The sequence below is a fragment of the Python bivittatus genome, unplaced genomic scaffold (assembly GCF_059951505.1).
Source record: "Python bivittatus isolate LINGU-HERP-01145 unplaced genomic scaffold, Pbiv_v1 ctg000020_np1212, whole genome shotgun sequence".
Classification (NCBI taxonomy): domain Eukaryota; kingdom Metazoa; phylum Chordata; class Lepidosauria; order Squamata; family Pythonidae; genus Python; species Python bivittatus.
The window spans coordinates 96,163,710-96,176,613 of record NW_028277030.1 but is presented as its reverse complement, the minus strand read 5'-3'; the positions used below and the strand labels follow the sequence as shown (position 1 = coordinate 96,176,613).

General features: G+C 39.4%; 1 protein-coding gene across 5 annotated transcripts in view; it reads left to right on the top strand.

Annotated features, from left to right (window-relative positions):
- Nucleotides 1-8,097: 8,097 nt before the first annotated feature.
- The window catches only part of LOC103055577 (microtubule cross-linking factor 3-like), a 30,734-nt gene continuing 25,927 nt past the window's right edge, over nt 8,098-12,904 (top strand). For 4 of the 5 annotated variants that reach the window (XR_015796769.1, XR_015796783.1, XR_015796773.1 and 1 more), the window contains exons 1-3: nt 8,683-9,064; nt 10,296-10,520; nt 12,507-12,665. Coding sequence is in view for 1 of the 5 variants with exons in the window: in XM_025168347.2 (XP_025024115.2) it covers nt 8,852-9,064; nt 10,296-10,520; nt 12,507-12,665 (597 nt within the window). In the remaining 4 variants the exon portion in view is untranslated. Of the gene's footprint in view, nt 9,065-10,295; nt 10,521-12,506; nt 12,666-12,904 lie in introns of all 5 variants that reach the window. The other variant, XM_025168347.2, reaches the window with a different exon arrangement.

The window sequence follows — 12,904 nt, the reverse complement described above, 5'->3', positions numbered from 1 at the left end:
GTACAGAAAATTCCTAACTTTTGCTGCCATCAAGTGCTTATCTAAATGTTTGAAGCCAAGACATGGCAGTCCTGCATGTATCAGGAACCCATTGCTGCCAATCAATATAGATTTCTCCATCTAATGTTGTATGATGGTTCTTTTGGCCATCACCAATGTATGAAACATCCACAGTTGTTGATATCTTCATAGATTCCAATTGGCTAATGGGCCTGTGGTAGGAATACCCCCTTTATGTAAAATTTTGCCACTTTCCCTTTTTGCTCAGGAAAATGAGTTAAATTGTGGGTTTCTTTTTTTTCTACTGATTAGGAAGGGTAAAGAAGCAGAGGAATCCACCAATCAGTGGCCACAAAAACACGGTCAGGATAGAAATCAAGCCGTCACAGCAGCTGAAACAAAGGAAGGGGCTGAAATCTAGAAAGAGATTTCTTAAACTGGCCTCATTTCCAGCTAGATTATGCATGGGAAACAAGCAGCTGAAGACAGCGGTATAGAGAAGCTGCCAGTCCAGCTCCTTACACAGTTTCTTCTTTGTAAGACTTAGCTTCTAGTCATCCTTCTGCCCTTCTCTGAACCTATACCTGTTTCTTTGATTTTTTCTGGAAGTATGATGCCCAAATCAGAACACAAGACTCAAAATGGGGTCCAAAGACTGCCACTATTACTTCTAGTGATTTGGAAATTATATTTTTATTGGTGTAGTCTAAAATTACATTTGCTCTTTTAGCAGTTATGTAACTAGAATTCTGGAATCTTTTTCATACATAATACTGTATTTGATACCCTTGTATCTGATTTTTGTTTTCTAAATGAAGATCTTTGCATTTATTTTTATTAAATTTCATTCTGTACTTTTCTATTCACGTCTGTAGCCTATCAGGATCATGTTGAATTTTGTTTTCATCTTCTAAAGCAGTGTTTCTCAACCTTGGCAGCTTTAAGATGCATGCTGGCTGGGGAATTCTGGGAGTTTATTTATTTATTCAATTTACATATGGAGTTGAAGTCCACACTTCTTAAAGTTATTGAGGTTGAGAAACACTGTTCTAAAGTATTAGCTATCCTACCCAATTTGAAACATCTGCATGATAAGCGTTTCTCCACCTCTTTACCAAATCCTTAATAAAAATGTTGCAAGTAAAAGGTCCAGGACTGAACCCTGTGGCACTGGAGTTAATACCAGTAGATACGAACTGTTGATGAGCACTCACTGAGTGCAGATTTTGATCTGACTGTGTATCCACCTAATAGACATGTTGTAATGAAGGAGGAGAAATCCCATCCCAAGAAGTTCACACATGAAAGATTTAAAGGAAGACCTTCATCAGATCCATCAGGCAAATATGTGACTCTGGGCAGTGTATAACAAAAAACGAACAATAAACCAAAAACCACATAAGATTAAAACATATACAGTATATAAAACACAAAATATAAAATGGTGACTAAGCACCATGACAAAGCAACCAAATGGGGACTCCACTCAACTGATCCTTAATGCCTGGGGGAAAAGCCAGGTCTTCAGGACTTTCCTAAAGGCGAGAAGAGATGGGGTCTGTCATATATTGGGTGGGGTGTAGAGATCGTTCCAGAGAGCAGGGGCAACCACAGAAAAGGCTCGCTTCCTAGGTCCCATAAGATGACAAGACTTAAAAGAAGAAACCTGGAGCATGCCCTCCCTGTGGGATCATGTGGGGCAGGCAGATGTTCTTGAGAGAAGGCGGTCCCACAAGTAACTCAGTCCTATCCCATTCTTCAGTGATGACTGGTAAATTTTCTTCTATGAATAAATTTGTTTGATCTTTTCTTTATCAGAGCAACATTTATGACAATACAAAAATAACGTCCCCCAAACAAGTGCAATATATAAATCTCTCTGCTCTAATATATTTCTTAAATTTAGTAGCTGAAAGACAAAAATTTCTTTCACTGCAAACTTTCAACTGTTAGCAATAGTCTTACAGTTTCCCTGTAATGTAACTTTTTTTTACAAATAATTTCTTTCATACTTAATCTACATTGGCACTGACATACTCCTTTCATCTCACTTCTTATGATGCTGAGGCAACAGAAATCAACCACTGAGACTGAGAATGATAATACAAATCTAGGGTTACCATATCTGGGCTGCTATAATCCAAATGATTCACTTTTCCTGCCATCAAGTGGTCATCTTGATTTTTGCAGCCAAGATAATAGTAGTGCTAATAATATCCAACAGATGCAAATGGTTACCTTTAATACAGTATTAGCAACATCCTGAGCCCTTATTGGCAAAACAAGACCCTAAACCTCAAGTCTGTAACCAAGTTTATTTTTCCCAGTCCCTCTCTTCTTTTTACATTGTTATCACTTGCTTATCTCAGATTTAGGCAGGCAATCTTTGCTCCTCGTTGCCTATGATATATAAATTAAATCAATTCAATAGCAAGATTTTGTATCTCCTACCAGCAACAATTGCTTCTCTTTACATTTTATCCTTTATTTATCACAATTACCATCACTGAAAAGAAGAAAAGTGAGTTAGTGAGTGAGATGCAGTTGGTTAGTTTAGAGCTGCCCTAAGGAATAGCCTGGATATTCAGAGATAATATTTTGCATTAAATAACTGCTGGAGAAGTAGAATAAAAATGACCTTTACCTGGTTATTCATGGGCAATTTACACCAGGTTTTCCCCCCTGCAATATACATGTCACTTCTTCATCAAGTGAAACACCTGACATCAGTCATTCCCATCTTATTTCTATATTTATGATCTGGAACTTTTCAGAATAATTTTATGACTTAAGATACCTATCATGATTTCAATATGGGCACAGTGCCTATTAATTTTGCAATATTATAAATCATACCCAAAAGAGTGGCTTAAAAAATGGTACACCGTTCCTATACCACTCAGAGGTCCAATACCAGAATGCAAGTTGAGAAAATAAGATATGGAAATAAATTTTTAAAACTGCCCTTGCAGTGGAGGGGTGGGCTGTCTGTCTAAAGCAATGGGAGCTAAAATACAACATATCAAGGGTGCACTAGGTTTGGGAATCCTTAATATTCACACTTCCGAGAGTGAGGGAGGATTTGTTTTCATGACATCCACTTTCTCTTCAGGTTAACAGGAAAGATATCAGGGTGAAATTTCTGAGAAACTGAATTGACGGTAGCCGTGGATTTTTTTATGAGGCTGCTAAAGGCATTGCTGATAAACAGCAGGCATTTGGGCCATAAGACAAATAATATGAAATGCACTGCGTATGATCTCATTCCATGAACAACTCCAAAGAAATATCAGAAAAAAACATTTTGTGCAGAATTTGCCTGGTGACATATTACTCCAACTCATACTTTTATAGCAACTGTCTTTCTGCCAATGTAGGATAAGAATAACCCTTTAGAACCAAACTAATAATATACCCTTTGTATGAGAAAGCAAATACTCCTGCTGATAATGGTATTTTCCTGGAGAAACATAGAAGCTGGCAGTAATTAGTGAATGCTAATGGTTCCTTTTAAGAAGCTAAATCACTCTAAGTAAAAAAGTGTACATTCAGATTCAGATACATTGCTGGCAATCATGCAGACCTCTGGGGAAAACAGGTCTCCTTTCTGACTTTAGAGGTTATTGAAGGTTGAAGGTAACGTATATGAATGGATTTACATATGCCTGTAGGAAGAAACATGGCTAACAAGTTTTTGTGTGGTAAGGAGAGATTGGGGAAACGTTGCATTTCGGAGTTATATGGGCTTACTTATCTGTATATATTTCTGCATCACCTATCACTTGCTGTTATAAATGTAAATTTTATAGATAAACATTTGTAAATAAACAGAAATGCAAGCAACTGGGCCAGAGGTGTCCACGGGGGTGGGGGTGGGGCAAAAAACTCAAGACAGCAGCCACAACCACGATTAAAGTCTCATCCCCTTTTTATATGCATCTCTTGTGCTACTCATGTAAAAAAAGGGCATGGCTTTGAGTGAGCAGTTGTGGCTATCTAGTTGTGACTTTTTTGACACTTCCCATCCTGCCAGTTTCTGGGCTTTTTAATCTGAAATATGGTTTCCTTCTAAAAAGTGCTTGGAATCTTTCCATCTTTGAGTAGGGGGACATCAAACTATATTATGAAATCTCTATTTTCAGGAGATACTTTCATTCTTGTTTTTTTTTAAATATCATTTCTAAATTTTATATGGAAATTTTGTAAAAGCTTACACTGAAAATTGCAAAATAACAATCAAATGAATTTTATTTTGGATATCAGCCCCAAATCTGTATAATATATTTGAAACTTACTGAGTTAAACATAGAAAATTAAATGATACCGAAAGCTTGGTGCATAAAGCAGCTTTCTAGGATGCTGTGAAAATGGATTTTTTTAATTAAAAAAAATGAAGTCGCTCACAAAAATATTAACTTTTATTAAAGCAGAAATGGACAAAAACATGTGATCAAATGTTAATTTAAGGTTAGGACAAGAAACATTGATATTACCTTCTCTGGATAAACAGACTTGTCAATAGTTCCTGTGGATGTCCTTGTACCTGAGCTCCATTTCTGTCATTTCAAGTATGAATGGCTGAAAATCATTTGTAGTCAAGTGGGCACATACCTTTTTCACCCTGAATTGGTCAAAGCCTGCAAATTCCATGCATAACTTATTCCATTCTTAGGTAATAATGAGTGTATGAATCTCAGTATTTTCTGAATGTGCCCATATGCCTAAAAATAGAGAGATGACAGGTGTCAGGCTCCCTCCAGAGACAAAGGCTACTTGGTAAGGAATTATTTACTGTACTTAGGACATGGTAGCCATATCAGAAAGTCTGAGTGTGAGATGGTATAGACTTTATACCTCATTTTATTTCAAATCTTCCATGCACTTTTACAGTACTGCCTCCCATGAAGAGAAGTCTTAGGCTCCCTTTTCTCACTTACCTTCTACTTGTCTATTGGAGACATTCTCAGAAAGCAGCTCTCCTGTCTAAATCAGTTGGCAACTTTAAGATGTGCCACTTCCAGAATTCCCCATACAGAATGCTCCTTGACATTTATTATCAAAGCTTATAGATTCATTTGATAAATGATAGCATTTTTGGCGATCAGTGTAGTGTCATTAGCATAAACCCTGCTTATCTTCTTCCAAACAAGCTTCCCTATATATTCAGTATATAGGTTGAATAAATAAGAGAAAAGTATACATCTTGTCTCACTCCTTTGCCAACCTGAAGCCAGTCTGTTTCTCCATGTACTGTCCTTGCTGTGTCTTCTTGACCTGTATATAAGTTTCGCAAGTAAAATTTGGCACTATGCCATTTCTGTACATTCTGCATTTTGCACATCTTTCAGCCTGGTACATTCACTAGAAAACACTTTTGTTAAAATTGGTTGCTACAACATAGTTTTTGAAAGCTATACAGGTAGTCCTCACTTAACGACTGTTTGTTTAACGATGGTTCAAAGTTATGATGGCCTCAGAAAAAGCGATTTATGACCTGTACTCACACTTATGACCGTCACACACCATTGCACTACCCCTTGCAGTCACATGATTGTGATTTGTGATCTTTTTTATGATGGTCATTAAGCAAATTATGTGGTTGTTAAGCAAATCACATGGTTGTTAAGCAATTCCAGCAAAAAAGTCCATTGGGGAAGCTGGATTCACTTAATGACCATGTGACTCACTTAACGATCATGAGATTTGCTTAACAACCATTGAAAAAATGGTTGTAAAATCAGGTCCTGTCACATGGCGACTCACTTAATGACTGACTCGCTTAACAACCAACTTTTCAGTCCCTATTGTGGTCGTTAAGCGAGGACTACCTGTACATTTTATGCAACATTAGTGGTGTGTTTCAGTATTTCCTTTAATTTTTTATTAATGGTTTGTAGAAAAAGCTAGCTCCACAGTACCACATAAACTTTACAGATGTTGATAATCTTCCTGTCAAGCTGAATTTAAATCTTCTGCAAAGCTTCATTGTCTTAATAAAGAAAATGCTACTATGCTTCCAAGGTGAAAAAATATTCCACTTAGAAGGAAACTGTCAAAACCCCAAAAGTGTTCCATGTATGTAAAAGTATTGGCCTTGTAAACATGATACAGACCAGGTTCAGCTCCCCACTTTAGGTAATCCTGCCAGACCCAACAAAATTATTCCCACCCCTAAACAAAACACCTAATCCTTTCCTTGCTGACAAGAAAGAGGTATTGCTAACAAAGGCAGAATGAAATTGACTAGAGTCAGCAGAGATCCAGCCCCTGCAATTGACTAAGACAAGACCAAATAAGGAAATTGCAAGAAAGTAATTGGGCAATAGGCCTGATCCCATCAAGGTTCCTCTGTTGGCTAGCAACCCACAATGGCTATTTCCACCACTGCCATGTTCGCTACAAAAAGAAAAGTTTCTCTTAACGATAAAATGGCTCCACCTACACAATCAAACTTCTCCGGTTTTCCTTTTATTGTCTTAAGATCCTGACAGTGAATCAGAGCCCCAGAATTTCCCACTCTACAATTCAAAATTCTTATAAAAGGTCTTACTTTTCTATTATCCTCTGTTTCTCTGCTTGTCAAGTCGGAACCTAACAATTGTTGGTAATTTCTCAGTGTTGTGCTCCTTTTCTCTGAATTTCTCATGACACCTATGTCCTCTCTTCCAATCTTATACGTTATTGCAATAATATAGAATTAAAATTTAAATGTGTTAACTAACATGTCATGTTTTACGTGATAAATATACAGCCATAACAAATACAATAAAAACTTCCTCCCTTTTTGAATAAACTAATCATAGTGGGTTGAGCTATACTGTTGCTTTTAAGATTGCTTATCTTGTGAGGAAGTGAAGTAATCTGCTTAATGAAATTTAGAGAAGGGTTTCTATATTTAGACAGATTAAACATTTAATATATGTGAGAGTCTTTTAATGCAATGACCTGATACCAGTTTCAATAAACTGATTCTATCTGTATATGCCAGGTATCATTTTGCTATGGTACATTATTCATCTTGGTAAGTAGACTCTAAAAAGTGGAATTTCCAATGTTAAATTATCATTTAATAAGCTGCCATCATCATTTTCTTTTTTTAAAAATTCTATCTGTTGCATTTATGTATTGTCTTTTTTCTAGGAGCTTGAAATTGTATAAATCAGTGTTTCTCAATCTTGGCAGCTTGAAGATGCATGGACTTCAACTCCCAGAATTCCCAAGCCAGACATAATGGCTGGGGAATTCTGGGAGTTGAAGTCCACACATCTTCAAGTTGCCAAGGTTGAGAGACACTGGTATAAATTGTTCTCTCCATTACTTACCCTAAGTTAGGCGGAGATGTTATCACCAACTCAGAGGTACCCTGTGAGCTTCATAGCAGAGTAGGGATTTGTATGTGGGTCTTCCAAATCTTAGGTTGCCATTCTAATCACTATTTAAAGCTTCCTCTTCCTCTTGAAACTTGTTTGCAAGGTTGGTTTGCATGTAGCTCATTTATAGAACTAATCAAGTTTAAAATTAGATTCATATTATTGAATATTAAGATTTAATATTAGACAAATACTATTTCAGCACCTTCTGTGTAAATGTTTTGGGGGCGAGAGCACATTTGGGGTTGTCAGCCATGTTGGCCATCCTCACAAAACTATTGCCTTGATGGCCAAAGCTAATCAACACTCCCATACCAGAATACAGGGGGACTGCATCGCTCTTGTTTTTTCCCTTTTACTGGGTAAGTAGACAGATTCCAAAACCAACACTGGAGTGAAGTCCCCTTTCATTTTTATTTTCCCAGATGGCCTCCTGGATGCACATGGAGTCTGGAAGTATTTTTGGAAAGAAAGCCGATGCTTGAGAGAGGTGCTCTGCAGCACACTAGTTTAAGTCGTTTTGAACTGAAAGAATTTAAAGATAAATCGAAGGGTCCTTAGAGCAACACAGACCTTCCATTCCCAAAAATAAAGAAATCCTGCAACCAACGCTTTAGGAAAGGGATTTGTTTCTAAAGCCAGCGGAGCCGCCGGCTCTGAAAAGTCACCGACTTTGCCCAAATTGGGTCGTTTTAACCGGGCTGTGCGAGGGACAAACTTCGGCTCAGCTTCAGCAGTTCCTCTCCGCAACGGCTTCGGCCCGGCACTGCAGTGCTTCCACGCAAGCCCGCAGGTGCGCGCAGCCCTTGGAAGAGAGCCGGCCCCTCCGAGAGGGAAGCGGCGAGAGACAGGCTCTTCGGGGGGAGCCGGAGCCCTGGCTGGACTCGCTGCCATCCTTCCAGCCGCCGAAAGGAGCAGCCGCGAGGGCGTCCCCGCCGCCGCGCAGAAGCCTTCCCCTCCCAGCTGCTAACTCGCCCCGCACAGACGCCTCAGCAGCTGGTGGTGTGGCGGCGGCGGCGGCGGCGGCGGGGGCCAGCAGCGGCAACGGCAACAGCAACGGCAGTAGCAGCCGCCTCCAGAGCCCGATCGCCCGGCAGCTTCTACCGGCGCGGCAGCAGCCGGGGCGACATCCCGGCTGGGCTGAGGGCGGGGAGGAGGAGTGGGAGGGGACAAGCAGCTGACAAGCGGCGGAGAGCGCCCGGGGACGTCGAGCTCGCGGCGCCCGCGGCCGCCACCCGGTACCAGCGGGCCGGGCAAAGCCGAGGGCCTCTCTTTCTGCTCTGCCGCCCAGCAGCTGGAAGCGGCTTCTGCAAGGGGGGAGGGAGGCGGCCCGGCTCCTCCATCTTCTCGCTGGGCAGGGCCGGGCCGGGCCAGGCCGGGCCCCGGCGGGGGGTGGGCGGCGGCGGCGGCGCAGCGCGAGGATGCTTGCAAAGTGAGCGCCTCCCGTTCGGTCGCGAGAAAGGGGAGGCGCGGCGGCCCAGATGCAAAGCCCGGGCGGCGACCTGGACGGCGGTGCCCCCTCCGCGGCCTCCTCCTCCTCCTCTTCCACCCCCTCGCCAATGGCGCCGGGAGGGGTCGGAGAGGGCAACGGCCGTGGCCGAGCCCCGGATGGCGTCTCGAGCTTGAGCCCTCGGCGGCCCCAGGAGCTGCTGGAGGAGGTGGAGAAACTGCGGGAGGAGAACGACGCCCTCAAGGTGAGCGGGGGTGGGGAACGGAGGGTGTGGCCCAGCCGGAACTGGGGGTGCGGGATCTTTTATTCTCCTCCCAACGAGAACCCGCGTTACAGGCGAGCGTTGAGCAATAGGGCTGTTCGTCCATCTATTTTCCTTCCTGGGGGGGAGAGGAGTCTTAGCGTGCGTGGATGCTTGCCCTGCCCCCCATCACGTATTGCCCAGGAAATTTCCTCTGTGGGAGAGCATTGAAATGGATCGATCGATCAAAACATCCCTTTCGGTTTTCTAGAGATGAAGCTTCTGTTTTCTTCCCCTGGGAAACTTCTTAACAGATGTTGGGGGGGGCGTCCTCTTGATGGGGTCATCTGGCCAAGCTGGCCATTTCAGATATGATGGCTGTGTTCACACTTAGCTATGGTTTTTAAAACATGGCTTATTGAATAAGCCCAAAATTCCTTGGATTTATCCATTGCACTGAACTATAATGGTCTTTTACAAGCCACAATGGCTAGGCCCAGGTGGCATTCTAAGGCAAATTAAACAAAGCATTTTATGATTTACTACAGTGTGTGAACCCAGCCTGGGATTTTCTGTCGGTAATTTTTTATGATAGAAAAAGTCATATAGGGTTTGTGCAGCGATGCCTCCCTGGTCCATGCTTCTCACTTGCTGCATACATGACAATAAAAGATTGCGATTGATTTTTCTTCATGATAATAAAAGGTTGTGATGGATATGTTGAGGAACTATCTTGTTCTAGTGTGTTAAACAGAATACTGAATAAAACATAACTTTTCTATTTTTCAGAACATAATACTTTTATACCACAGTTTATTTCTGCTGCAAAGGAAAGGAGTATGTTTAAAAGATACATTTAAAAATCAAACTATATTGTGCAATTACTGGTAAAATATTCAGGAATAGGTTACCATAATTCACTTGAAAGTTCTAATTTTGTGGAGTAGATTTGAAATATCTGTAATATCCTCATATAGATCTGATAAACTGTGACACATACTTTGGACTTCCTTTTGATGCTAGTATTGGACAATTAATACCTACCCACGATTTTATCATAGGTTACTGATACAGGTGTCAAAGCATGGGAATACTCATTGGGTATATATAAGGGATCCATCTGTGTAAAAATACACATTATTTTAAATCTCAGTTTCCTTTTTTTTTTTCTTTTACTTATACAAAATACGATTATATAATGTGTTTCTGCCTCTTCCTTCTGACTGGATGCCAGAATGAGATAGATGAGCTGAGGACTGAGATGGATGAGATGAGGGACAGCTTTTTTGAAGAGGATGCGTGCCAGCTACAGGAAATGCGCCACGAATTGGAGAGGGCTAACAAAAATTGTAGGATTCTACAGTATCGTCTTCGGAAAGCAGAGCGCAAAAGGCTTCGTTATGCACAAACTGGAGAGATTGATGGAGAACTTCTTCGTAGTTTGGAGCAGGACTTGAAGGTATCTCTGGGTTAGAAGTTGGCCAGTTGATAGGAGGTTCATGAGATCTTTCAGAAGAAGCTGGCTTTCTCTCAGTCACTTTGTTTCTAGGACAGGAATTTTGTTAACTAGAGATCCTAAACATGAAAGCTCAGTTTTTAGGTAATCTTTGTTTGCATATTTACCCTTTTCTAGTAACTGGAGAGTGAGTGCCAGGTGTTCTGAGCTCCATTGCTTTTACAGTTGTTCTCATGAACCTTTGTATGATGCAACCCATGGCTCTTAAGGGTCATTTAAAGGAGTGACTATATATAAGAACTCAACCTTTTTTTACCTTTTTGGGCCACATTATAAATATGCCTTCTAATCTAGATATATGAAAAGGTAGATAATATACCACAAATGCTTTAACACAATAGGAAAATATAAATGTGGTTAATTGATCAAAATGTCAAGGGCATAGATCTTTCTATTACTTGATACAATATGATTTTTTTCTCTCTTTTCTTTAAACCAGATCTGCATCCAAAACTTAATGCCTTTATGGTGTGTGTAAGAAATGAGGTATACGGTTATGATTTTATGATCTTTTTGTAGTAAGGCTGTCAGACAATTAAATGGTTTTTATTTTGATTATTAGCAAAATAATGAATCACAGTTACTTCTTTCTGGAAAATAAGAGGTTTCTTGATTGCTTCCAACACTTTCTTTTTTTGCATTTAATCTAGAAGAAATAGATCAAAACTGCATTCTCATGCCTACTCAGGTAGAAATTAGTGGAAGTGGTGCTTATGTCTGACAAGATGGGCATTTGATCAGATTGTAAGCCTAATATTTTTAAAGCTTAAACTTGCTATCTGGATGTTAATAGATAGATAACTAATACCGAAATGTGATGATAATTGGATTCCAATAGAAGAGAATATCTGCAGCTCAGGTTTGAATTGTGGAGTTCATGGTGCTCTCTGAGCTTGGTTGTTTGCTTGAAGATGTTTCATTACCCAACTAGGTAACATCATCAACGTCTTGCATAAATCAGTTCTACAAGAATACAACATTAAACATTGGAGATGGAAGGCCTAGATAAATAAAATAGTTTACCTAGATACTACTTATTTTCACTTTACAAAATGGCATGTTTCTTTGTTTATATTTGAATATAGCTTGGATTTTGAGATAAATTGCATTATTTTGAAAAGAAAGATTATTAGAATAAAATTATGATTGTCAATGTTTTTAAAAAATGAATTGTAATTGTTATAGACCCAAATCAGGAAACTTGGTCTGTTAAATTATAAAGGGAGTATCAGTTCTACAGTGACAAACAATCTGCCTTTTAATTAAATTATTTAAAGTATTGATCACTGTGTTTGGTGGCAAAAGCTCTAAATCTGAGAAACACACATTGACCATTTTTAACAATACTTTCTAATTTAATAAACGGAAATTGACTTCTTAAGTATTCCATCTGATAGTGGCATACCAGAAGCAAAGCATTTTTAAAAATAAATACATGTGAGTGCTTCTTAAGTCTATCAATACAAATTATTCTCATTTGTTAAAAGTAGTATTTATCCAGGTACCTGGTCATTTTGCTACTGAGAATATTTTACTGACAAGAATTTCAGGTCTAAATTTTGGTTAGATAATATCCAATGATAATAATGAACAGAGGGTTGATTCTTGACTTGGGAATTGCAGGTACAGTGCCCTCTCAGTTGTACAATTATTGTTCAGATTCCCATTTTGTAGAAATTATCAAGGGAATTCCTGCATGTATAAACTGAGCCTCAGTCATATTTCCATTTTTGAAAAATCACTGGGAAAATAATTTATTGATATTATAGCAGAATTGAATCAAACTATAAATGTTTGAAGTGTTACTTATATTATTCCTATATCAATGCCATTTACAATACCTATGCTGTTTTAATTTTTGTTTGCCAAATATAAGGTTCTATAATTGTATGACCATAGTTAGCTCTGTTGCAATCGTGTTCCATTCAGGTTGCAAAAGATGTTTCTGTGAGACTTCACCATGAGTTGGAAAATGTGGAAGAAAAACGTACCACCACAGAAGATGAAAATGAAAAGTTACGACAGCAATTAATAGAAGTAGAAATTACAAAGCAGGCTCTGCAAAATGAACTTGACAAAATGAAAGAGGTTAGTGTTCTCTATTTGTTTCAAAGAATTGAGGAATATTATCAATTTGTATTCTCTGAATTTCATAAGCACTCTTTTGATGATTAGTGAAGATGCATGCCAAGATTCATAGCATCCAAGACTATCCAAAACTGGATAGAAATGGATGGAAATTTGAAAAACTTGACCTTTTCCTAAAGAACAGGGATGAGCTTTCTCAGCCTTCGTATGTTTGTTCGTTGAAAATTTCATTGTACCTG